Source organism: Chrysemys picta, chromosome 4 (genome assembly GCF_011386835.1).
Source record: "Chrysemys picta bellii isolate R12L10 chromosome 4, ASM1138683v2, whole genome shotgun sequence".
NCBI lineage: Eukaryota > Metazoa > Chordata > Testudines > Emydidae > Chrysemys > Chrysemys picta.
Genome location: NC_088794.1, coordinates 112,736,790 through 112,763,851, shown reverse-complemented (window position 1 = coordinate 112,763,851; position 27,062 = coordinate 112,736,790). Strand labels below are relative to the sequence as shown.

The following is a 27,062-nucleotide window of genomic DNA, read 5'->3' as shown; positions in this document are numbered from 1 at the left end:
GGGCACTACCTACACATGCGAAGAGGCTCCCGGCCCCAAGGAGCTCACATTCCAGGAGTACAGGCAACGTAGAAATGATGGGGGAGAGCAGGAGACAGTCGAAATGTGGACCTCTTATATATACATTGGTAAACTCACATGTAGCGTGTTAACTTACCCAGCATGTTCCAAGCCCCTCTTGTCTAAGTGCACCCTAACCTGATCCCTGCAAGAGCCCATCTGGTTTGCATTGGTACGTTTTAATGGAACTGGGATGGAGGTGTGGGGGAATGTAAGGAATCCTGATGGAGCGTCCCCGCTATGATGCTGCTTTGCGCAGCTGCCGGACTAGCACCACTGAAGGGATTGGGGGCTGATGTTCTGGCTGTCACCATCAGGAGCCATGCTTCGGCCCAAAGTAGTCTGGATGAAATGTTTCTGCAGAGAAACATTTATCTAAGTGAGAATGAAGATTTGATTTGCATCTGGAAATCAACCAATTTGACTAGCGAATCCCTGAAAAGCAGCACACAGTATCCCAATTCTCAAAGCAATTTAGTCTCTGTCAGCTCTGGAAGCCCATCACTGAGGCAGCTGACTCTGCCCCTATTAGGAGGGCAGAACAAACGCCATATTCATTCCTTTCCAGCTCTCTCAAACAAGTTGCTTCACAGCTGTGCATGAGTTGTTCATCACAGACACCCTGTATCGTGCCCATTAGCCAGGCCCACAATCTGTGTCACCTTCTTCCCTGTAAATCCTTCCCTTATAATAGCTCTAAAATCCCCTCTCTCATCATCCTGCTTGCTAGAACCCCTGTATGCACCCGGCTCATAGGTTGCTTGGATTACACTTCCCCCTCCCTGTGTCTCCCGCAGACCCCATCCCTTCCATCCATATGCTGCTCTGACCAGCTTTTTCCCTTGGTCTCTTTCCACCTTGCATCCCTTTCCTGGCTTCCTCTCCTTTTGCATCAAGTTCAAGCTCCTCACTCTCTTCTTCAAGGCCCTACGTAATCTCACCACTGCCTACAACACTGCATTCATTTCTGCCTTCCCTTCCCTCACCATACCCTACTCTGAGCCTATTGCTCTCACTTTAAGGCTCCTTTTGTCTCTTGCTCACACTTGACCTGGCCCCTTTTCTCATGCTGCCCAGTGCCTCATCCACTTGGGACAGCTTTCTGCACACCCATGTGACTGAATGGCTGGTCTCTGCTCCTTCTGATCCCTCCTGTAAACCATTTCTTTTGCTCACCCTTCCAACCGTGATCCTCTTCCTGGTACCCTCTTCCCCTGCTTTTCACCTGCCCGTTTGGGTTGGTTCTCTCTTGGTCTGAACCAGATAATTAGCTCCTGGAGGCAGTGATGTCTCCTCCTTGTGTGTCAGGCAGGAGCAGGGCCTCCTCTTATCTCTGGAAAGCACCAAGCACAATTATGATCATGTGCACTTACGGGTTGGCACTCCACAAGTAACAATAATAACGTCTCCATTGCCGTCTCTGTGCTGTCATGTCAAGTGCTGCGCAACATGGAGTCTGCCTATCGTTATGCCTTGAGGCCAAGGCAGGTGAGACTATTTGTATGCTATTTTCACTGTAGCTGGAGCAGGAGCTCCTCTCCCTGCAGCTGCTGTGCTGTGTTGTTATCTCCTGGCTTCCCTGATTGCTCCTCTCTCAAACAGCTTCACCATGAGCCTGGCAGAGTGGCTGCAGTGCCCGGTACTGCTCTCTGAATGTGCCAGCATGGCTCAGTTGGGAGCGCTCTTGCATGTCAGCCAGAAGGTTCCATGGCTTAAAGTCTCACATCCAGATGTTCTAACCTCCTCTGGAGGCATCTGGGGAGATGTAATCCAGACATATCCTAACAGTGAGGCAGGGCTGAATGTTTACCTGACAGAACAACTAAATTGTGATTGATCATTGGAAAAGCTACTTAATTTACCATTAACCCAGCTTGTTACCCCCAGCATCTGTGCCAAGTGTCAAATTAGAATCAAGGACTGTCCACAGAGAGGAGTATTCAGTGACTGTAACCTTATTGCACTGGGGAGGATAAACGTGCCAGTCTAGTCTTGAGAGCTGGGGGCTTTGGCGCTGGGAGACATCAGTCACACTCAACGAGACCCGGATTTATCCTGGGGCTACTGAGACCAGAATCTGGCCCTGTTTGTTTTTTCCTTAGCTCAGTTCATGTTCATTGTCTCCAATGCGGCACTTGTTTTGGTGATCTCTTGGTGTGAGGCACACTGATCAGTTTTGTGTTCTGCCAAGGACTGGAGCAATGGGCAGGGGAGGCTGAGACTGGGGGTGTAGAGGCCTCACCCTCTGGAGTGACTGAGTGTGCAACTGTAGGGAGAAAACAGCCAAGTAATTATGGATACACAGCATCCATGGGTACCTGGGCGATATCCCAGCCTGACTGCAGGTACAGTCTGTCTCTGTCAATCTGATAGACTCCCTCCTCCAGGTGCATCTCTCTGTCTGAGCTCTGTGTGTATGTATCTTCCCTAACCACCCAATGACACCTGCTGTTACCCGGTCTCAGTATTATGCAGACTAATTCTGTGGAGTGAATAGTGCCGCATTCCATCCAAGTGAGTTTATAATGAGGATGGAGTGTGCTTTGCTCTCAGCCAATTTTGTCTGTTCACTGCTTCTTCGCTTTGATCTGCCAGTTTCATTCTTTCTCTCCAAAGCCTGATGATGGGTAATAAGGCCCCAATTTCATTAAACTCACTGAAGAACTCAAGGAAGTCTAGGCTGGTTTGGAGTTTACCGCATGATTTGCTGGACTCTGTCTCTTCAGGGGTCGGGGAGGGGGATGACTGTATGTCTTTCTTTTCTTGCTTCTCCTGTAATTCCCTACATCATCCACATATTCTCAGGAGCATTGTAAGTGCTGTGCAAACATATGAAACGCAGTCCCTGTCCCGAAGAACTTACTTTGTTCACTGCACACAAACACGTGTACTCACAAACACTCATCTGCTATATTTGTGCAATGCTCTGACCTTGGTGCCTTTAAAAAATTAGAATGATCTCTAACCCTTCAACAATTGTCTTCCTTCCCCTGCCCCAGCTGCCTCTGTGATATTAGAGGGCTCTTCAGAGGACATGCTAACCCTGTTGTATTAAAGTAGGAAGCATATTCCTTGCTTGCATTACAATATAGCTGAGCACAGCACCTATAGGGCTCTGACACGATATCCCTCAATGCTCCACTTCCACATAAAGCTACAGCTGCAACCTAATAATCAGACTGTTCCTGTGGCTGCACTTCAGGGTAACTTTGCATATTTATGAGACCTGTGGTGGAAAGGTCTCGCTTCTCATTTCTCTCCTTATCCTGGGGCCCTTGTTATCCAGCTTTCTCCCTAGAGAGGGAGCTGCCGATGCAGTTTGCTGGGATTTTTCTGTAGCTGTTCCACAAAAGAGAGATTGCTGACCATGATCCTCCCTGTGCAGAGTTGGCCATCAACTTAATACAGCAATTCCCACACTCCTTCCTGCTGCAGCCACAGTCTTATGGGATGGCTCAGGGCAGATGTACTTAGGTTACCTCTAAAAAAACAACAAGGAGTCTGGTGGCACCTTAAAGACTATCAGATTTATTTGGGCATAAGCTTTCATGGGTAAAAACTTCACTTCTTCGGATGCATAGAGTGAAAGTTACAGATGCAGGCATTATATACTGACACATGGAGAGCAGGGAGTTACTTCGCAAGTGGAGAACCAGTGTTGACAGAGCCAATTCAATCAGGGTGGATGTAGTCCACTCCCAATAATAGATGAAAAGCTTATGCCCAAATAAATCAGTTAATCTTTAAGGTGCCACCAGACTCCTTGTTGTTTTTGTAGATACAGACTAACACGGCTACCCCCTGATACTTAGGTTACCTCTGTTGGCCCTTGATCCCCTACAATCAACACCCTAATATCCTTTTTTCCTCTCTTTATAACACCATCTCTGGGAGCCAAGCCCCTGAGGTGTTGAAGGGCAGCAAGGAAAAGAGTGTTGGGGGCCTTATATCACAGAGAACATTAAACAGAGGGAGCTCTGTTCCACAGAGTTACAGAAGCTAGCGAGGGAAAAGACCCTGGGTGCCTCCCATCCACCCGCTGTCAATGTGGGATTGTTCTCTACGTAGCTTAGTGCTTTGTCCAGCATAGCTTTAAAAGTCCCAAGCGGCTGGCCTTCATCACTTCCTATGGGAGAGAATTCTGCAACCACTACCGCTCACTCTTGGGGAGACTTTCTTAGTACTTAACTTACACTTTCCCATCTGTTCCTTGATTACTCCCAATTTTACTCCCTTGAGCCACCCTGAGTAATTCGTCACCCTTCTGGATACTTACACCCTTCAGCTATTTGCAGACTGTTACCATGTCCCTCTGTGTTGTTCCAACTAGACAGATTTTGCTCTTTCAATCTTTCCTTGTAAATCTGTCCATCCAGCCCCATCTTTGTTGCTCTTCTCTGAACTTTTTCCAGTTCATCAGTATCTTTCTAGTTATAAGGTTCCCAAGCTCACATAATCCGGGTTCAGTTGCAGTAGAACTATATAAAGAGAAACAATCACCTTTGGGCTTTGTTATTTGATGCCTCACAAAGGCCTGTTTTGCTGCCATATTGCACTGCTGGTCTAACTTGCTGTCCAATATCCCCACTAAATCTCTTTTAGCCATCTCTGCATCCCAGCGCTTCAATTCCATTTGATTGCCTGTGTTTCAGATTATTTTCCTCATGTTTTAGCTGTCTTTTTCCAAGTTCAGTTTCATTTTATCTCATACTTATGTTTTCAATTTCCCCAGGACCCTTTGCATTATTTCTTTACCCACCAATATTCACAACGCTTCCCATTGTAGTACTGTGAGCAAATTTAATTAATGTGCAGTTCATTCCTTCTTCCGGATCATTTAATGAAGATCTTAAATAAGACTAGATGTAACATTGAAACATGCAACATTCACTAAACGTTGCCCTGCAACCCCATACAGGACCATTTATCAGCACCCTTTGTTCATGGTCCTTCAGGCAGTTTTCTGTCCAGTTCAGTGACTATTTCCCACTTCAAATGAACTTTGGCAGAAAAAATGTAATGAGAAAAGTTGTCAAATGCTTTACTAAAAATGCAAGTTTGTCTGCCAAGATCTTTTCTTCGCAAACTCCATGGTTGGATCATTATCCTGTAGACGTCTCGTGATTTTTCACCCCTTAATATTTGTTCCATTATTTTATTAGAAGTAGAATTTAAATTTACAGGAAAGTAATTGGCAGGATCACTTTTTTCCCTTTTCCAACCCTCCATTACAAGCCCAGTTCTCTGTGACTTCCTTGAATTAACTGTCAGTGCTATAATTTGTTAGATCATTCCTTCAATAGTCTTAAAACACACCTCATCCAGATTGTTGAACTTCTCTATTGAAAATTTCCCATATATGCCTGTACCAGGCTTTATTAATTAATTTTAACTAGGTCTTCCTTACATGTTAATGGTTCAAATAGAAATTCTTAGTAGGGTGGGAAAATTAAAAATCTGGGGCATGCCATTAGTCTTATTTCGGTTGTTGGGTTTAGTGTGTGGATGCTGGGTGGTGTTGGTGGGCTGTGACATACCGAAGGTCAGACTATGATTTCAATGACTGTCTTGGTGGGGAGAGGCATGAAAGATGTCTGAATTAAGATGGGTAGGCCTTTAACAACACAAGGTGGTGCTGAAGGATTTGAGGGGAGGGAGAGAATGATTTCATCTTCCTGAAGGGAGGCTCAACTTCCAAAAGTTTGGAAAATGCTGCCCTAAAGGGAAGGGATGGAAGCTCATTGATAGGGATATTTTGAAGCTGGATACCATACTAGGAATTGTACAGTAGGGGAGAAGCTGGGATTGGCCCTGGGGACAAACACATGGGAGCTAATTGGGCTTTTGATCCTCAGGAGTCTTCAATTCAACTTCTTTATTTAAATTTTCATCTGGAGGACAGATAAAACGAAGGTGATATGCTTTAGATCAGAAAGAGTGGCATATCCCAGAGAGCCCTACATGGCGCAGATGAATCTGCCTATACTATATAACATACTGCAGAGAAAGAAATTACTAAGGTGTCTAAAAAGAAATGACATTCTGGGCTGCAAGGCAGAAGGGTGTCCCATTGAGGTCTATTTAGGAGACAGGTGCATGCTAAAGAACTGCTGTAAAAACAGTGTCTAGTGTTAGAATTAGAGGTGGCCAAATAACGGAGTTTGTACCCCAGGGGAAAGTCTGATATTCTAACATTTGTTTTCATGCCAAATCAGGAGGAAAAGTCAAAATATCGGCTGTTTTCACAGAACAAAGGGTTCCAAAATATTTTGATTTGGAAATGTTAAAACGAGCGATGTCTACATTGTTAATTAAAATGAAATGATTCATCGTTCCCAAAATACAGTTTGATTTGAATTGACATTTAAAAAAAAAAAAGATTCTTTTCCGGTCATTTAAGAAATGTCTGTTCAAAACCAAATGTTTGTTTTGTTTATTTTTTGCTGATGGAAAGTCAAACAATTTTGTCAAAATCAACATCTTCCCATGGCAGATTTTGATTTTGACAATCACATTTTCTGATGGGAAATTGTTTTGTGCAAAAAAATGTCAGCCAGCTCAAGTTAGAGTCTCTGGAACTGAGCTCCGTGGTAGGGCTTTTCTATGCTCGGGGTGCTGCTGGTTTAATTAAAGCTGTGATGTTGCCCTAGTTTAGAAAAATGGGTTTAGAAAGGAAAGATGGTGCAGTAGTTAGGCGGCTATTCGGGGCTGTAGGAGACCTGGGTTCAATTTCTGCTCTGTCACAAACATCCTGCGTGCCCCTAGGCAAGTCACGTAGGGCTGTCCTACACTACAAAGTTAGGTCAGTTTAACTACATCTCTCAGGGCCATGAAAAATGTCACACCCCGTGTCGTACAATTCAGCTGACCTAAGCCCCAGTGTAGACACCGCTAGGTCAATAGAAGAATTCTTCTATCAGTCTAACTACCGCCTCTGAGAGGTGGTTTTACTACATGAAGGGAGGAACCCCTTCCATTGCTGTAGTGAGTGTTTACACTGCAGTGGTGCAGCTGAACCAGAGTAGCGTGTCTAATGGAGACATACCCCTAGGCTGGGTAGGTCTACACTTGGAGCTGGGGGTGTGATTCATGGCTCGGGGAGACATACTTGTGCTAGCTCTCATTGAGCCAGCAGCTAAGAATAGAATATAGCCATGGCTGTGAGACAGGCTAGCCACCGAGTACGTACCTCTCCGAGATCCTAGGCAGGGACTTGGGGTAGCCACAGCTGCATTCTGTTCATAACAGGATAGCTCAATGACAGCTAGCGTAAGTGTTTCCATGAGATGGGAATCACGCCCCTAACTCAAAGTGTAGCTATACCCTTTTTTCTCTGTGCCTCAGTTCCCCATCTATATAATCAGGGCCGGCTCCAGGGATTTGGCCGCCCCAAGCAGCCACAAAAAAAAAAAAAAAAAAAAAAAGCCGCGATCGCGATCTGCGGCGGCAATTCGGCGGAAGGTCCTTCGCTCCTGGCCGCCGAATAGCTGGACCTGCCACCCCTGTCTGGAGTGGCCGCCCCAAGCACCAGCTTGCCAAGCTGGTGGCTGGAGCCGGCCCTGTGTATAATGGGGACAATAGCACTTCCCCACCGCACAGCGGTATTGGGAGGACAAATACATGAAAGATTGTGAGTGCTCAGGTACTACAGTGATGGGACCATATAAAGACCTTCAATAGATAGGTAAATGCAGCTGTGGTTGTAGACCAGGCCTCAGCCTCTCAATCCCTCTCTCCCTTACTGTGCTTTGTATAGCGTATGGAAAGGCAGACCCCCAAGAGAACACTAAGACGGTAACAGTAATTAAAATATCCTCACAGCAGCCTTCCATCTTCCCTGAATTTATACTCACTCCCTCACCAGCCCGAGCCCAGGCATTAAAAAGCGCTATGAAAGCTTGAGTATGTTTAGAAACCATTAGCTGCTGAAACTGTAATGCATGAAGGGCTGTAATTTACTGTGTGTCCTGCTAGTTTCGGACGTCAGAAAGGCCCCTCAAGTGGATGCCAGCTGTGCATCTACTGCAATGCCATCTGGTATCCTCTACAGCAATATAAATTATGAGCCACCAGAAAGGATGCAACAGGCATTCCTATCTGACTGTATGGTCCCTTCTCAATGTGCATTGTAGATACAGCAAATCCTCCACTCATTCCAGCCTGATGTTATCAGATCATCTCATCACATGCTTAGCTTACTGTCAGCTTGTGACAGATGAACAGCTCCTCAATTATCTGAGACAGTGTTCAAGCCATGGAATAGGATTCTTAGATTCTTGTTCTCCCTAGTGCAGCCAGATAGTGCCATTTTGCACTGGCCAGTGTCCTGCAGTCATCTCTGCTGTGCTCAGTAGATGTTACTATGAATGGTACCCCTGAATCTGCAGCCTCGCCTTGTTGATATTATACACTCACTCCTTCCTTTCTCTTTTATTCCTCAGGGTTACCCTCCTGTTAGCTTCTCCAGGCCATTTTTAGCAGAATGGAAAGTTTGAGTGAGCTTCAGAACCCACTGCTGGCCAAGAGCAGCAAGCATCTTCACGGTAGCTACTCCTACCATCAGCATCACCCTAGTCATTGCTGCCAGGGGAAACTTTACATCTTTCAAAACACTGGCAGTGCCAGGACTCACCAGCTGCTGGATGCCAGTTCTCTGCAGCTGGCTGTTGAAGCATTGTATGGTCCCAACTTCATCCTGGTGAAGGATGAGACCAGTCTCAAGGCCAAGGACAACAAAGGGGAGAGCTGCGAGACGACCTTCATGGAAAACAAAGAGGCCCCCTCTGAGGCTGCAGATGGGCGAGAAAAACAAGGGCCCTGCCAGATGGAGGGTGACATCAGAATCCAAACAGTGTCCTATGAGGTGGAGGAGGAGGAATTCCAGGAGTATGAGGTGAGCTACTTTTAGGAGAAACAGCAACAAGCTGCTCCCCGGTGAATATGTCCGACTGTCCTTGGGGGTAGATGGTGCACAAATGGTACTGAAGGTGTTAAATTTCTACCATCCCCTTCTGTCTGAACTCGGCATCACCACAGAGTGTCCCAGCTGCTTCTGTTGGTGTCCAACGGGGTTATTTTTGGTGGGATACTTTGCAAATTTAATCTGACTCTGAAATCAAAGTGGAGCTGAGATTAAAGCATCCAGGAGGACTTAATCAATTATAATACTGTGATCTCATTTCATTTGCATATTGCAGTCCCATTGGTTGAAATAAAAGAACAAGGAGTACTTGTGGTACCTTAGAGACTAACAAATTTATTTGGGCATAAGCTTTCGTGGGCTATTTCCCCATGCTAATTTTTTCCCTACTGTTACTCACACCTTCTTGTCAACTGCTTGAAATGGGGCACCCTGATTATCACTACAAAAGTTTTTTTTCTCCTGCTGGTAATAGCCCACCTTAATTGATTAGTCTCGTTAGAGTTGGTATGGCAACCCCCATTTTTTCATGTTCTCTGTGTTTATATATCTTCCTACTGTATTTTCCACTGTATGCATCTGATGAAATGGGTTTTAGCCCACAAAAGCTTATGCTTGTTAGTCTCTAAGGTGCCACAAGGACTCCTCGTTCTTTTTGCTGATACAGACTAACACGGCTACCACTCTGAAACCTGTCACCATTGGTTGAAATGTTATCCTAGTATTGTGAGTTTCTCTTACACTGTAAAAAGCTCATTTGTCCTTTCCCACCCACCCCCCTCCTCTCCAGCTCTGGCTTATTACAGAGCCAATGTTACTATTTCTGTCAGCTAGATAGCTGCACAGCAGTAGCACTGCAGTGAAATATTTTTAGGGTTGGAAAGTAATCTGGGGCACCGTGAATTGGCCAGAAATTCAGCCAAGAGAATGAGCCATCTCAGGGGGTGTGTCCTTTGAAATAGCCCTTCTTTAACGCAATGGCTAAGTATAGATGAATAATGATGTCACACTTTGTGTGGCAGCCACATGTGGCGTACATGCTGCTCTGTCACAAGGCACTTGGATATCTTGATTGGCTGCTCAGAGGGGACCTCATTTACCCATGGGGTGAGGAAGCTGCCATTCTATCCCTCTCCACCCCCCTCCCCTATAGCAATCTTGTCTTGTCACCATCCTCCCAGTCCCCTCTTGACACCCTCTGTGCCACACCCAATCTCCTGCCTCCCACACATTCTCCCTACATGCTCCCCCTAGTTTCCTGTTGTTGATCCATGCCATGCTCCATATTTTCCCTCCCAGTCCTTTGATAGTCTCTTATCATTCAATTTTCCCACTCTGCTACCCACATTCCTCTGCATCCTCAATCTCTCTCATGCTCTCTGTATTACCCTGCACCTCCTCAATCACCTTCCTGGCACTCCTTAGCCTCTGACTCTGCCCCCAAATTTCCCTCAGTCTCCCTCCTGTACCCTACATTCCCTAGAACTCCCTCAGTTTCCCTTCCTGCTCCTCAACTTTCCCAGAAATCTCCTATGCCTCCATGCACCCTCCAGCTTCCTGTCTGTCTGTCTCTCTCTCTCTCTCTCTCTCTCTCTCTGTACCCAACATTTCCCCGTCTCTTCACAATTTCTGGTCCAGTTTCCTAACCCCAGAGCCCAGGAGGTGGCCAACTTTCCTGGTATCAGCCTGACTTCAGCTCAGTTGAGAACAATGGGAGATGGTGGCCATCTTCATTGGGAGCAGCCTCACTTTCCAATGCAAGGCAGTGGTGGCCATCTTGACTATGGCTGTGGCGTTACAGAAAATAATGGGAAATGGTGGCCATTCTGAATAAGGGCAGGTGAGAGGGTATATAGACCCCACACAGACCAATAACGGGTTAATAAGAGCCTATAGACTTAATCAGCCCCACCTGCTATACCCATTGTAGGTGTCAAGAATAGAGGGAGGAATTAAAAGGACCAAAGTCCAGCACAGTAGTGGCTGACCAGGAGAGGGGATAGACCTCTTGTGCTAGCTCCTTGAAAGAAGGGCTGGCTGGGGCTAGGGAATATTCAGAGATTGTCAGAGGCCAAAGCCTCCCTGGGGGCAGAAGGGCCTGGTGTAGGACTCTAATATTCTCTTTGTTGCCTGTGACTAATGCATCGTTTCCTTTAGGACCTGGGAGATGGAGTTTGTTGTCCTGTCTGCTCTTGCTTAAGGTCTTAAGGTCAGAGTACGACCAGGGTAGCCAGTGGGCTTTGTCTCCCACGACCCAGCCCTCAAGGGGACAGACACTTGGAGTAAACCTGGGTTGATTGGACCCTACCAGAGCCCATGTAGTAATTCGTCATGAAATCTGAAGCAACTCAGTCATAGTTTGATACCAACTTGTGGATAGTTCCACAAGTTTGAGACCAACCATCATGAGACGCTTAAAATATAAATATATCATGAGTCTTGCAATAAAATAATGACTGGCGAATCTGTGCTATGGCTATTTATATTGATGTGTCCTGTGTTCACTCAGGATTTTCCATGCAATATAGAAGTCAAGAACAATACACAAGATTAACAAAGGCAGGACTCTGTTGGAGTGGATTCCATTAGCCCTGCTATTGTTGGCATCTGCTGTTTATCTCCAAATCCATTTATTTGGACCATGGCAATATGCCTCTTCCAGACTGAAACAGGCACTTGCCCATTTCCATGGGTTTACACCACTAAAACGTGCCCCCTCCAAACTGAACGTGGGCCAAAGGGTGCCCAAGACAGGGAGAGAAGTACTAGACACTCTGAGTTAGGGTTACCATATTTCAACAAGCAAAAAAGAGGACGGGAGGAGCCCCGCCCCTGCCCCTCCCACTTCCCGCCCCCCCAGAACTCCCAACCCTCCCCCCGTTCCTTGTCCCCTGACTGCCCCCTCCTGGGACCCCTGCCCCTAACTGCCCCCCGGGACTCCACTCCCTATCTAAGCCTCCTTGCCTCTTGTCCCCTGACTGCCCCAACCCTTATCCACACCCCCACCCCCAGACAGACCCCTGGGACTCCCACGCCCCATCCAACCACTCCCCACTGCCTGACAGCCCCCCCCCCAGAACTCCCAACCCATCTAAACCCCTCTGCTCCCTGTCCCCTGACTGCTCCGATCCCTCTCCACACTCCTGCCCCCGACAGCCCCCCCAGAACTCCCAACCCATCTAAACCCCTCTGCTCCCTGTCCCCTGACTGCTCCAATCCCTCTCCCCACTCCTGCCCCCTGACAGCTCTCCCCCAGAACTCCCAGCCCCCTATCCCCCGCTCCTTGTCCCCTGACTGCCCCCTCCTGGGACCCCTGCTCCTAACTGCCCTCCAGAACCCCACCCCCTACCTAAGACTCCCTGTTCCTTGTCCCCTAACTGCCCCCTCCTAAGACCCCCCCCCCAACTGCCCCCCAGGACCCTACCCCCTACCTGTACCCTGACTGCCCAAAACTTTCTCCACTCCCCTCCAAAAGCCCCCCCCCGTTTCTTGACTGCCCCCTCCAGAACCTCCCTGTCCCTTCTCCTGCCCCCCCTTACCCTGCTGCTCAGAACAGGGTGTTGGGCTCTGTGCCAGCCGGACACATGGCTGAGCTCCCCTGCACAACACAAAACCCGGTCCCTGGCCCTGCACAGGGTTGTCGGAGCGGGCTGCAGGAGGAGGAGCTGCCAGCCGGCTCAGAATGCAGGGGGGGGGGGTGGGAGGAGGAAGCTGCTCCGGAGTCCAGCCCGGGACTTTCCTGCAGCCCTCCCAGCCGCTCGCTCTGCTCTGCCTGGGGAGGGGGAAATCCCGGACATTGTGAGTGCTTTACAAATTCCCCCCGGACGCTATTTTTAGCACACAAAAGGAGGACATGTCCGGGTAAATCCGGACGAATGGTAACCCTACTCTGAGTGGCACACACATTGAAAAGAGGAACAGGGGTCCTCATGAGATTAGGGTAGGGTCAAATTCAAGCCCTTTCCCTTACTCTCAAACCCTGTCTGGCAGGGGACTGGTCCACTTAGTCCTAATGAGAATGAGGCACTTCGCCAAAGCCAGCACACAGCCCATTATGCCAAAGCTCAAGATGTTTAGGTATAAGAATAATTTCCAGGGAGATCCCAAATCTCCACCAAGTTTGCTGAAGACTCAACCTGGGAAGGAAATCAGAATCCATTTCAGTCCCCAAATTTTCTCATTACATTTCTTTCTCCTCCAACCAGCTTGAGAGGATGCAGTGTTTTAGAAACTCACTCTCTGAAGGTTTGGGTCAGAAGAGTTAGAGAATATATGAAAAGGATGGGAAAGAAAAGGAGGTGAGATTGAAATACAGAGAGTGAAGGGGGTGGGGTGGGAAGCACTGCTTAGATACAAAGTGATAAGTGCCCTAGAAATACCATCGGTGGGCAGACTGACAGGGGCAATTCTGATTCAGGGAAAGCCCTTAGTAATAGGACACAGAACATTTTGTGTCAAGAGCTCTGAGTTGCCAGAGGTTGGTAGTGACCAAAAGTTTTTTCCACCAGCAGCTGTGTGGTGGTCTGCAGGCCATGAGATCCTGCATCTCAGCCCCGTTCCTATCACACTTGCCCCCACACAGCAGGTCTGGACGGGCCATAGCGACTGCACCCCTGTTTTATCCCTGTGGCAGATCCCTCCAGTGCCTGGCCAGCATCAGACTGGTGGGAGGAGGGGAGGACGCCCCTGTGTCAGTATTTGCAGTCTCCCACCTCCCCCGCGCCCGGTTTTGACAGGCTGGCCTCATGACATGTTTCAGGGTCACATAAGTGTCAGACATGCCCCACTGAGGGGTGAATGGGGTGCGCTTGCATTGCTCTTCCCAGGCTCGCTCTGCCTGGGCACTCTCCAGGCCTGACGGCTCTGCGCTGCTCAGCAGCACTGAACTCATTTGTTTTCCAGAGTGACTCCTCGAGTGACAGCGAGAGTGAGGATCATTTCCTGATGCTCCCCCCACGAGACCACCTGGGCCTGGCCATTTTTTCAATGCTCTGCTGCTTCTGGCCCTTGGGAATCGCTGCCTTCTACTTCTCCCATAGGGTGAGGAATCCATTTGCTGATGTCTCCTTTTCTGTGCTGCACATGCTGGGTTAGGTAATGGCTCTAACGCAGGGACCCTGCAAGCCAGAAGAACCCCTTGAGTCAGGGGCCTGGCACCATTCCAGTCAGTGAGACACACATCTCTGTCCCTCCCATTGGTCCTGTTTCCAACCCTCACTGACCCAGCTCTGTGTGCTGGGGCACAGCAAGTCATGCTCCAGGGCGTGTAGTGCTCATCCACGGCCCACAGCAGAATTACATGGTTCCACTGCAGCCAGGGCTCTCCATGATCATGTGGGGGAACTAGAGGACTTGCCCTTCAGTGCAGAAACTATATACTATGGACCAGAGTCCCACCCTTTGTGCCATTCTGGTGGTGCAAAGGGACCCGAAACTGACCATAACTTGCCAAATGAGAATTTCTCCAGCATGGGTGAGTCTTTGGCTGGGGTGGAGCTGCTGTAGTCAGTTCCTACATTGCCCTGCTCCAATTTCTGTGCTTCAACAATCCCCGGAGGGTGGATGGTCTCCTGGGTGACTTTTACCATCTGGTGTAGCTTGGAGCTGCCCTGTTCCAGAGCCAGCAATGGACCTGCTTGAGAATCCAGCTGCCTCGGAGCCTGGGCAGAGCAGAGACTCTGGCCTCTGTTTCTCATTACAGGGGTCCCTCCAGTCATTATGTCTGTAGTAATGGCCTCTGATGTTGTCAAATAAAGCCAGTTCCCCCTCTATAAAATAGGGATCATAACACTCCCTTTGCCAACCTGCTGGTTAAACCTTGAGTCAATATTACTCTCCTGCTTAAAGCTGGGGAAGGATTGACAGCTCTCCCGATTAAAACATGAGTCCATTGTGATCTTCCCAGTTCACACAAGGGGCTTGATTCTCCTCACACTTGTGTGTAAGTCAAGTGTAACTCGGCCGTGTACAGCCTGGCACAAATAAGGAGAGAATCTGGGCCTTGGCCTGTGTTAGCTCATACTGGCTGCTGCTCTAGTCAGGGCATGAACCAGATTCTGTTCTCAGTCACACAGATGTAGATCCAGAATAATTCACTCGGAGTCGATGGAGTTGGGCCAGATTTATACTGGATGATACCAAGATCAAAGTTTTTCTCACAGTCTTAAGAATGGAGACAGTAGAAATAATAATAAAAGATAAGTTATAATGCACCTAGCTGAGAATAATATGAAAGGAACAACCTAGCACAGCATCTGTGAGACAAAATGAGGTCTTTAATCTGCTGGAGTTCTTTGAAGAGGAGCCCTTGTTGTTTGTTTATCTAATGTAATTGCTGTACATGGTGCTTGGTTATTACTCGGATTGTTTGTTAGTTCTTCAGGACAGGGACTGTCTCTGTGTTTGTTTAACAACTGAGAACACGCATAGTGTTTAAAGGAAGTTAAAAGCCCCCATCCTGAAGAGCTTGCAGTCTAACATCTCTCTCCACCACTGTATCACTCCAGTTTTATGCCCAGTGGGTTTCCATTGAAATCAATGACGTTATGCCAGTGTAAAACTAGAACAATGCAGTGGGGAATCAGTGTGTAGGTTTTAATTAAGAATGAACAAGTAGTGGATACAAGATGACAGATGGGTCTATTTAGACCTTCAAAGGCTTTTGATAAAGTCCCAAACAATAGGCTACAAAGGAAAGGTGGTAACCCTGGGCAAGGTGGGTACAGTTCTGTTATAGGTTATTATACACTGGTTAGAAGGTAAAAAGTTAAAGGACAAGGCTAAATAATTGTCAATCCTCAACCAAGGAGGAGATTAATAATGGGTTCCCCTAGGGAACAGTTCTCAGACTAGTTATGTTAGATATTTTATTAATGGTTTAAATGTTGGGGTTGAATAAAGAGGCATCAACATTTGCTGATGACACAAAATCATTTAGGTGAGGAGGGCTGAGAAGAACTCTTGAAGAATGTAACACAGCCAGAAAACTGGGTAACATGATGGCAGATGAGTTGGTACAGACAAGTGCAAGCTGATGCCCACTGCAAGGAGCACTTCAATCTTGCTTGGCACTGAATTAGCCGCTCAGGAAGCAGTGCTGTGTGTCACTGTGTGCAACCCTGAATCTGTGCAGTGTGCAGTGGTGGCCCAGAGAGCAAATGAGATGCCTGGATATTGAAAGGGGAATAGAGAGGAATGTAACAATGCCATAGCATAGAGTGGTGTGCGTCCTCACCTTGAATACTGCATTCAGTACAGGGCACTTCATCTTAAAGATGAGGTGCACTAGGAGAAACAGGAAAAGGTAACAGCAATTAAAAAATGACTAGGAATACAGGTACTGACAGATCCATGGTCCAGGCTGTCTGCTGCCTTTTCCCTGCTTGTCCCCAGAACCAGATGCTAAGATGTAAATTCCCATAACAATCAATTGTGGAATAATCTGCCTCTGGGGGAATATTCTTCTTCACTCTTATCAGTCAATGATTGGTTTATCCTAGCTAATGTATCTGCACTATTCTTGTTGTTCATATACATGTTGACTCCACTATGTCCTAATATCATGTGGCAGTGAGTTCCACAGGTTATTTATGCATTGTGTGAAAAACTGTATTTCCTTTTATCACTTTTAAATGTGTTGCCTTTTAATTTCAGTAAATGTCCCTGTGCTCTGGGATTATGAGAAAGTGTAAAGGGCAGTGCACCATTTACACCCTTTATCCTATTCACTATATTGTGAATATTTTAATTTTATGGAAATGATCAGCGGCCTGGAAAGACCCTTTTAACCTCTACCACATGAAAGTATTTCTAGTCCTCTGATCATTTTCATTGCTCCCCTTCAAACTCTTTCTATAACTGCCATATCCTTTTTGAAATGATGTGGCCAGAACTGAACACCAGAGGAGGGTGACCCACCAATATATGCAATGACATTATATTGTTTCAGTATTCTTCCTTATCCCTTTTTTAATACAATGTAACCAGAAATAATTTACATATTCCTGATTAGCCAACATACTGAAGACTATTAGTACAATATAGGTAGTATCTCTGCATGTACAATCCTTCTGGCATGACATCATGAAGTTCCATTGCACTTACATTTCAAGACCACAAGTGCACGAAGTGACATATTCAAAAGTCCAAACACAACCAGTTCAAAGACTGATCCATCTACAAATGTATGGATAGCTGTAGCTACTCACCAAGAAATACACCTCTACCCCGATATAACGCGACCCGATATAACACGAATTCGGATATAACATGGTAAAGCAGCACTCCGGTGGGGCGGGGCTGCAAGTTTGATATAACGTGGTTTCACCTATAATGCAGTAAGATTTTTTTTGGCTCCCGAGGACAGCGTTATATCGGGGTAGAGGTGTACTGTGCTGGGAAGACCTGGTGCAATTATCCCTGTACCATGAGAGTGGAGTTTAAGAATATCAGATGCATACATGTATTTCAAACTTCTTAACCCCTCAAACCTACCTTTTAAAGGAAAGCCGTGTCAAAGTAAAGTTGCACAAAAGGGAAGGGGAGGATAAAGGTTGGGAGTCAGTGCTGTTCCCTGGAGTAAGTGAACAGTCATTCCTCTTCCCCAGAGGGGTTAGATGGTGTTAATAGTCACTTACCCATTGTCTTCTCTTTCCAGACCAGTAAGGCTGTCTCCAAGGGGGACTTCCACATGGCAAGTTCGGCCTCCCGGCGGGCCCTCTTCCTTGCTGCGCTCTCCATCACCATCGGCACAGGGGTCTATGTTGGTGTGATTGTAGCACTGATTGCTTATCTATCCAAGAGTGGCCATGTATAGCAGAGACCTTCACGCCAAAGCTCAGCACTCTGCACCCAAAGGCCAATGCTAGGGGGATTCACGCTTTTGTATGGAGCATAGGACACAACGCAACGCTTGCAAGGGCCGCTGAGCAGCTCCATGAGTGGAGGGATCCAGGCTTGGATGCGCTGTACAGGGTCTTTCCCTTTTACATGAACAATAGACTCCATTTTCCTTTACACCTTGGACAACTGGCTAACAATGTCCTGCTAGTAAAGAACTCAGCACAGGCTGAAAGTCCTGGATTCTGAGGCTGGGAGGAGCATGTTTCGCTTAAGGAAGAATGTGGAAAAGATATTTTTAGTTCATCTGCAGGGCCTGGTGCAGCCACTTATAGTTTTCAAAACAACATGTTCATGTTCTAGTCCTGCACTGTGAATCCCGCCACCTAGTGTATCAGCCCTGGTCTGATTTTGAGGCACATGGGGAAGAGAGGGCAGTGGCTCACAGGCTGATTGAGAGAGAGAGTGGTCAAGGCTCCTGTTGTGGGGAAAACACTTCAGTTTTAGTGCTATAGGCTGGCAACTGTCCCTTTAATTGCCACAAACTAGGAGGACACAGTGCAGCCCTAAATAAAGAGAGAGCTCTGGGACTCAGTCTGCAAAACCTCAGCTAACAGCTCTGACACCAGGCTTTATTTACCCTAGTCTCATTTACCAATCCCTGGCTCAGCCCTTGGTGATTCAGACCTAGCTCTGGACTCATAAATCCATTCTAAACAAAACAACGAAAGGTCATTTGGGTTGGTAATTGTGTGTCATCATTTCATGTGTAGAAGCTGGTTGGGAAAAACCTCACAAGTCTTGTGTATTATCGTCATCACAGTAGCACCTAGTGGCCCAACTATTGTGCTAGGTTCTGTAAAGACACATGGTAAGAGCTCAGGCTCCGAAGAACGTACAGTCTCAGGAGCCAAAACAGACAAAGGCTGTGTGTGAAACGGAGGCACTGAGAGCTGACATGATTTACCTGAGGTCACTGATGTCAGGGCCATAGAACCCTAGGCTAGGTACCTCACCTTTAGCTTTAGCAGTGAGCAATGAAACACTCCAGGTACTGCCAGTTAGGGCAACACCCAGAAGAAAATATCCTGTTCTGCCCCCAATGCGTCTACTTCCAGGTAAATAACAACCCCCTCAGCCGGAACTGGCCTGATCCCATTAATGCTGGTCACAGACAAATACGGAGGTCAACAAAAAAAACTCTTAACTCAGCTTTGTGTACAACGTCCAGCCAAAAATACTGTTTGTTACTGGACAAAAGCCACAGAAGGAGAAAATATATGTTCCAGGGTTGGAGACTGAATGACAAGCGATGGAGCCAAAACCCCAGGTGGAGGGTGGGAAGAAGTGTCTGTGCAAGGCTCTGTGCTGGACAGGACCCACATTGGAAATGCCAATGCCACTTAGCCCTGCTTACAGCCTATTGCTTATGTGTATAGTGCCAATAACACGCTAGGTGCTTCACAGACGGATGTGGAGGCAGGGTCTTTGCCCCAAAGAGCTTACTGTAAAGAGACACTTTCTGCTTCAACCTGAGCTCCACTCTGTGCCTCAGACGCCACATCTTAAACCCTCCTCACCTTGGCCAGTCCGCCCTGCACTTCTTCCCTTGCCTCCCCACGCCTTACCCTGATGGGGCATAGGCAGGCTCCCAACTCACCCCTCCTCCCTGGGGTTTCCATGCACACTATAGCATATTCTGTAAGAAACTCAGCATGTTCCTTGATCCGTGTATTGTTCATATGTACATTTAATTCTAAAGCAGCATGTTAATATCTGAGATTTCTATTTCAAGATAAAAGAAGGAAACACACAAGAGATGAGACCTGTTCAGAAGCTTCTCTGAAGGTCCCATTATGTTTTATAACATGAAAGAGTTAATAAAAGAGCGGGAAACGGGAATGTATCCTCGATGAGTTGGATGTGGACAGAATGGGGGCACACTGTACAAATGGCACAAAGCTATTTAGATCAGGAAAACCCCAGGATGCTTGTGAGGGAGGCTGGAGGATGTAATCCAGCCAGTGGCTGGGCAACACAATGGGAGATTACAATTAACTTAAATCACTGCAAAGAAATACACTTTGAGGAAAAGAACCTAAACTTAGAGCCTCTGAATTCATAGTAGCTTCTTAGGGGAAAGATTTAGGCATCCTCATGGAGTTCAGGTTGCCCAGTGCACAGTAGATGTTTAAAAAGTAAAGATGCTCAAAAGAGAGAGAAAAAATATGATGATTTTGAATAACAGTGAACTCCTCTGTGGAGTTACTAACAGGTCCCCTGGAGAGGCTGGAAACAGTCAGAGAAGCCAACAAAAATGATTCAAGGCCTGGCAGTACTTGAATAAAAGAGATGAAAGTTAGAGCAGTTCCAAGGTTTTCGTTTCCTTTTTTACCATTCGGTAAAATCTTACCAGTTTGACCGATTCATAACTCAGGGAGTGGGGTCACTTGAATCATAGTGAAAGAAAGTAAATGGGAAACAAAGAGAGGGAAATGGGCATCTAGTTAGCCTGGGGGAGTCAGTGCCCCATGGGGTCACCATGCCGGAAATCATGGCTGGATTTCAAAAGAGAATTTGATGGCCAATAATCACTTCTGAAGCTGTGCAAACTAAAAGAAGTGTAATGAAATCTCAGCCCATCAACTAGCCCGCAAGGAGGTAATACGGACTCCCCCTCCCAGCCATAGCAAGGCACAAGTGAACAGCAGCATGGGTGGGAGGGTCCCATCAGCTACTGTCCACTAGATAGAAGCAATAGTCTAAGGGTCTGATGTGTTACATTACTTGTACTGCAGTGGTGCCTAGAGGCCTCACCAGAGATTGGGACCTTACATTGTGTACCAGCATATAGTACAAGACAGTTCCTGGCCCAAAGAGCTTACTGTCTAAATAGACAGGCTCAGGGACCACACTGCCATGCATCCCTGACAGCAGGAGCTGAAATACTGGGCACAGGATTGACCAGTGGCCTGATCCAGGACATGAGGAGCCAGAATCCCAGGGACTACATGGTATTGCAAATCAGATGTGGTTGCAGCACAGAGGGGCCAGCGTCTGGATGAAAATCTGGGGAAGTGTCTGCTGATCAGAGGGTGAGGACAAGAAGGTAGAATTTGATGCAGTAGAAAATGGGGAGCCAATAGAGAGATTCAACGTGTGTGTGGGGGGGGGGGGGCAGGCACACCAATGACCAAGTTAGGAGTCCAGGGTCCCATCCTCCCTGTGAGCTGGAGCTGCCTGAGCCAGAGTAGGGCAGAGCTAAGGAGAGCGCAGACGCCTGAGCTGAGCTGGAGACAGAGCAGCAGTAGCCAGAACCAGAGGACCAGAGAAGCAGCCCAGAAGGCAGAGCGGAGCTGCAGCTAGAGCAGCCCAGAGTCGGGAGCTGGAGCCACGCTGACTGTGAGCCAGGGCTGAGCTGCAGTGGGGAGCTGCAGGCCCAGCACTGGGGAGCAGATGCTCGCTGTGCCATGAGTAACACATGAGCCAAGTGTGGTGAGCAGCTGGGGAGAGTGAGGGAAGGGGGGCTCTCAAGGTCAGGCAGGCCTCTGGATAAAGGGAGTTGGAGTGAGGACTTAGATCCGTTCACTAGCAATTTCACCGGGTGAGTGCATAAGCCGGGAAAGTTCCCCACAATAATAGGACCAACCCCCCACTTACACTAGGAAACCAGCTATACTCCAGGTGGCTGGCCGCTGGGATTGGCTAATTCCCAATCTCTGGGGAGGGTAATGTGGTGGGAAGGCGGGACAGTCTGTGGCCACTGGGAGGGGCGCTGGGCCAGGGTCCTGCAGCCTCCCCCATGATAGGAGCCCTCTGCCACCCTGGCCTACCTTACCACCATGCCTCCACTCCCCTGCTGGGCTGCCACTCACACACCTCACTCTGACACTGCATGGGGCGGGCAGCAGCAAAGCCAGGTGCAGGGAGCAGCTGGCTGGACCCTGCAATGGCTCCCCAGGGAGGTGGAGTTCTCTGCCCTCTAGGGACCCTCTTCTATATCTCCTGGGGGGTGACCATCTACTGAGGAGGTGTGGAAGGGAGAAGGTCTCAGCCCAAGTAGGTCTGCCCTGAGTACCTCAGTGCAGAATGTGGAGAACAGTAGCCAATGTTTTCTGAGCCCCTTGAGGTGCCTTCCAGCCCTGCATCTTCTAGGATTTTATGAGAGTCCCAATGAAAAATCATTTCTGTTTGCTAAAAAAAAAATCACTGGTTCTCAGCTTCCTGAGTCCCTTGGGTGCATTTTAGGTGCATTTATGAGTCAACAGTGTGATGCTGTTGCAAAAAAAGCAAACGTGATTCTGGGATGCATTAACAGGTGTGTTGTGAGCAAGACACGAGAAGTCATTCTTCTGCTCTACTCTGCGTTGGTTAGGCCTCAACTGGAGTATTGTGTCCATTTCTGGGCACCGCATTTCAAGAAAGATGTGGAGAAATTGGAGAGGGTACAGAGAAGAGCAACAACAATGATTAAACGTCTAGAGAACATGACCTATGAAGGAAGGCTGAAAGAATTGGGTTTGTTTAGTTTGGAAAAGAGAAGACTGAGAGGGGACATGATAGCAGTTTTCAGGTATCTAAAAGGGTGTCATAAGGAGGAGGGAGAAAACTTGTTCATCTTAGCCTCTAAGGATAGAACAAGAAGCAATGGGCTTAAACTGCAGCAAGGGAGGTTTAGGTTGGACATTAGGAAAAAGTTCCTGTCAGGGTGGTTAAACACTAGATAAACTGCTAGGGAGGTTGTGGAATCACCATCTCTGGAGATATTTAAGAGTAGGTTAGATAAATGTCTATCAGGGATGGTCTAGACAGTATTTGGTCCTGCCATGAGGGCAGGGGACTGATCTCGATGACCTCTCGAGGTCCCTTCCAACCCTAGAATCTATGAATTTTAAAAATGCTACTCAATGTCTGTCCTCAGGAGCCTATGGATCAGCCTGTGGGGCCTGACTGGAATAGTCTGGTTTTCCACACCCTCCACTCCCCTGAGCTGTGAGCGATATGTCAGCCCTGCTATCAAGAGCCCCTGCTCCACACCTCCCTGCACTCAGAAATTGCTCTTCAGGCTCCTGCTTGTTCAGGGAGCATCTCCTCACATGCTCAGTCTCACCAAGCTTCCTCTGACTTAGCCCTTCAGCTCCCTACAGATTGGCTGGCTCCAAGTTCCTTCTGCTCGTCAGCTGTACTTGGTGGCACCTCCTGGGGTGATGCACTAGGACACCTCAGCCTGCGCCCTGCATTGCCAGTCATGGGGATGAGCGTCAAACACAGAACTTAGCTTACCATCCGATGAACTAGAAATTAGACCGGGCTGGGCTCCACCAGAACTGCGAGGGCTCAAACTCACTTGCACAGGTTCTTTAATGACTAGCGCTCACTGGGGAATGTGTGACACCCTGTGTAACGGAACATAGTCAATTGAAACTCAGCTCTTTGGCTTTTTAATTTAAGCTATAAGAAGAAGAACTTGATTGGAAAGGGGCCGACAAAATTAAAAAGTGTTTTCTGCTCATAAGCGGGGTCTCTGGTGATACCATAACAGGTGGGTGGTGCAAGAGCATCCCCTGGGGGGTTGTTACGGAAAGGAGGATATTAGTTAGAAGTAGACTAAAGGGAAACTTGGGGAAATTGAAATCCATAGAATCAGCATGGCGGCTGCCTCAGAATAACTTCTTATAGACTCCACAGTCTGCTGCATGCCTGGGAGCAAAGGGAAGGGATGCACAAAACCAAGAAATCAACAGGCTGGTTAAAAAGCAGCTCCAGGAGTTTGTACAAACTACAAAAATCCTTCAAAATTATATTTCCGCTCGAGGCTCTAAAAGAAAAGGATCGTCCCTGGCCAACCCTGCCTTCATCCCCTCTGCTCCTTCCTCCCACTGCCCATCCCCTCCACCTCTGCTCCCTGCCTAGCCATAAGGATCTCTTTGCCCCACTTCCAATGAGGACTGAGAAGGGGGCTGGTGGTGGCCTGCTCTGGGACCAGGTTCAGAGGGGAACAGCAAGTCTTTCTCTTCCCATCCCACCTACACTGTTAGGAGGAGAATCAACTCTCTCTTTCTTCCTCCCCCCCCACCTCCGTTAGTCACTGTAGGCTTTTATTTTATTTTTAAAGTGAATTTTGTAATGTGGTTTATACCACCGTGGGTTTGGCTCTGGCAGCTACAGTTTCAAACTTAACAGAGTGGAAGTCACCTCTGCTACTTGCTTCAGATTTAGAGTTTCTAAGAACACATAAAGACCAAGGGTAGTGACCACACAGACATTCACAAGTACAAGGTCTAAACTGTTTTACAAGTTTTATTAAAGTTACAATTAAAGTTATGATTACCCAAGCATATAGAAATTCTATACAGACCTATGTGAAAGTTACAAATATAGTTATACTCACATCCTTAACAATGGTGTTAGGGTCTGATGGGTCTCTCATGGATTGGTCATCAGCAGAGCAATAGTTCCTGCTGGAGTTTCCCATAGTGAGCCAATTCCCCCACCCCTCCTTTTTATATTGTAATTCTGACTGTACCTCATTAGCATTTATACACATAGTGCACTCTGTGGTTAGGGCATATGTTAGAAAAATGTGACTACTGGGCATCTTGTAAGCAAAAATTTACTTTTACTGTTAAGTTTTTGCAATATCACCCATTGGTATATCTTTTCCTGTAATCCTATAATTCTTTGGTCACTTACTTATGTCAGCATTGCTTATCTCCCAGGCCTAAAATAGCTAAGCTAAAATCTTGCAGGCCTCAGCCTACAGACCTTGTGTTTCAGCCCTACTTACTTAGTTACCTAATACATAATTATCTCTTCTAACTACTAATCAATCTTATACGTCTGTAATCCTACAATTTAACATACAATGATTATATGTGACATAACATGTTAGTTAATCATAACCACACAATAAATTAAAATCACTGGCTACATCACAACCCCTCTCTGACCCGGACCTAGTGTTACTACAGCACTTTGACCAAGTAAACCCTCTCTTCAATGATGCTTATGCACTCTAGTCCTCCCTGTGCTTCATGCTGCAGGAAATCCCACTTCTGTGGAGTAACCCTGATCCCAGGGCAGCTCCTGACAACAGCCTGGTTCTAGTGCTGCGTACACTGGTCAGTGAGTTACTCCACAGAAATGGGATTTCCTGCAGCATGAAGCACATACCATCTTTCTCTTACTGGCTGGGTTTTTCCATGTAGGATCCCAGTTTCTCAACTGTTGCCTACACTGCGCCAACTCATAGGTCTGCTCATATTCAGGAGAGAAATCCCACTTTTGACACCACAGCTGATCTCCTGACACCCCTTTGCTAAGACAGCTCACGCACTCTTGGACAAGAGCCCCATTGGCCTTTCACCATACATGGACAATCAGCACCACCAGGAAACTGAAGACTACATCTTTACTGAGTGGACGCATCTGTTTGGACAGAGAGTCAAACACACACAGCCTCTGTCTGCACTGCCCTGCAGTTCAGACTTTGGGGGTGGGAATTGCAGGGCTGTAATTCTGTCCAACGAGGACTATGTTACCGTGCATTAGGAACCTTTTAGTTCGTGCCCACAGCATCCACGCAGGGGAGTTACAGCGCAGCACTTTGGTATGCTCCGCTAGTCACACCTCCATAGTCCAAAAGACAAGCCCTAAGTAAATTCGGGAGCCCATTGCTGCACCTTCCTCTTTGTTCACTTGAGTGTAGATCCTAGACCAGGCTCAGCAGGCTATTCGCTGGCTCATCCAGAGTTGCCACAACTATGCCCCAGCTTGGCCTGATTTCCCCGCCATGCTGTGACTGTGGGGGCAATATTGCAGACAGTAACTCGTGGTGGAAGAGTGCCCAACCTTCCATCTGGAGGGCGTTTTCCACCACCTAGTCTCCCTGGGTACAGAGACCGTCCTCTGGTTACGAAGCTGGACGTTGAGCTCTGACATCTACACGTGAGAGAGAACAGTAGCAGGGGAACTCACACCATTCACACCTCTGTAAACAACAAGCCAATGGAAACAGGCCAGGTTTAACCCAAACAAAGTAAAGCCCATTAAAAATGTAGGCAAGAGATAAACTAAGACTAACAAAAAGCGAGAGAATATGAGGGTTAAAATTAAGAAACACTAAAAGGGGCAGTTAGGAGTCTTTGAAGCCTTTTACAAAATCTTAGATCCCTTTTCCCCTCCCCTCTTTGTTGGTAAGTCATTGAGTTAGACTAGAAGTTCTTTGGGGCAGGGATCTATCAGACAGCTCACATGTCTGAAGCACTTGTGGTTGCTAGCTCATATTAATAAGCTATCTACATTAGCAGCCCAAGGATGTAACCCCCCAGGATCACACACACTGTACAGTCTGGCAGGGAAGAAGCCTAAGAAGAGAGCTAGGATGATGAAAGGGACGTGGGTATCTAACCTAGACAGATGTACCTTACCTGACACTGCTGTCACTACATCCATGAGGTTGGGAGTAAAAAGCGATCCCTGGCTTTTGCCAGCTGTTAGGCAGAAATAGGACCAGCTGCCTGTTCTCTCCTCAGGAAGCTCAGATCTGCCAGGTGGGCAGTTATAAAATGTGCATAGATTTAAGAGGACAATTCTCCTTGTTGGGCCTGAAAGTCTCCCTGGGGCTCAGACCTTCCATCGGCTCCTTGCTCCCATAACCTGGGGCCCATCAATCTGGTGCTTCTTGTCGCTAGCTGCATTGAAGTTTCTTTTGTTTGTCCTTTTTGCTCAAAGTGAAAAATGTGCCGTCTCCCCACTTGTATTTTCCTTCATCTCACTTTGTAATTTCAAGTCAAACTCATCCTGGCAGGTTTTAATCTTAGGAAGTGCTTCCCTCCTGAGACGGGCCTGGCTGATGGAGCGCTCTTTTATCAGAGCCGGGCTACGCTTTGTACCCTGCTGCCTATTAGGATGCAGTGAAACAGAACATTATAAAAGGAAAATGCACTGGTTTGTCCAATACAGATCTAAGTTACTGACACATCTGAGCCAAGTCTGTCAGCATATGCTTCCTTTTTTCCTTTCTTCATGCTCCTTTCCCCCTTGGCGAATGATTTGAGATGGAGAGAAGCAGAAGCTGCCTCCGGATGCTGGGCTTTGTAGTAGTTACAAAGGGTGCAGGGGCTGGTTCTGCGCTTGATCTATTTCAGTTCTCGTTCCCGTTCTCTGAAGCGCATCGGGAGGAGGCAGCAGGGAGCACAAGGAGAGGGGCTGGTGCAGGATATTCAGGACAGAATACGCTGGC

At 47.4% G+C, this 27,062-nt stretch overlaps 2 protein-coding genes across 9 annotated transcripts in view; one reads left to right on the top strand and one right to left on the bottom strand.

Moving 5' to 3' along the window:
* Window positions 1-19,717, top strand: part of SYNDIG1L (synapse differentiation inducing 1 like) — a 108,891-nt gene extending 89,174 nt beyond the window's left edge. For all 7 annotated transcript variants that reach the window (XM_065593362.1, XM_065593360.1, XM_065593361.1 and 4 more), the window contains 3 exons: window positions 8,502-8,953; window positions 13,883-14,020; window positions 17,637-19,717. In XM_065593362.1, coding sequence (XP_065449434.1) covers window positions 8,543-8,953; window positions 13,883-14,020; window positions 17,637-17,795 — 708 coding nt within the window. In that variant the 5' untranslated portion in view covers window positions 8,502-8,542 and the 3' untranslated portion in view covers window positions 17,796-19,717. The remainder of the gene's footprint in view (window positions 1-8,501; window positions 8,954-13,882; window positions 14,021-17,636) is intronic.
* BBOF1 (basal body orientation factor 1) overlaps window positions 1-27,062 on the bottom strand; it is a 1,057,902-nt gene that overhangs the window by 689,994 nt on the left and 340,846 nt on the right. The gene's annotated exons all lie outside the window — the stretch shown is intronic.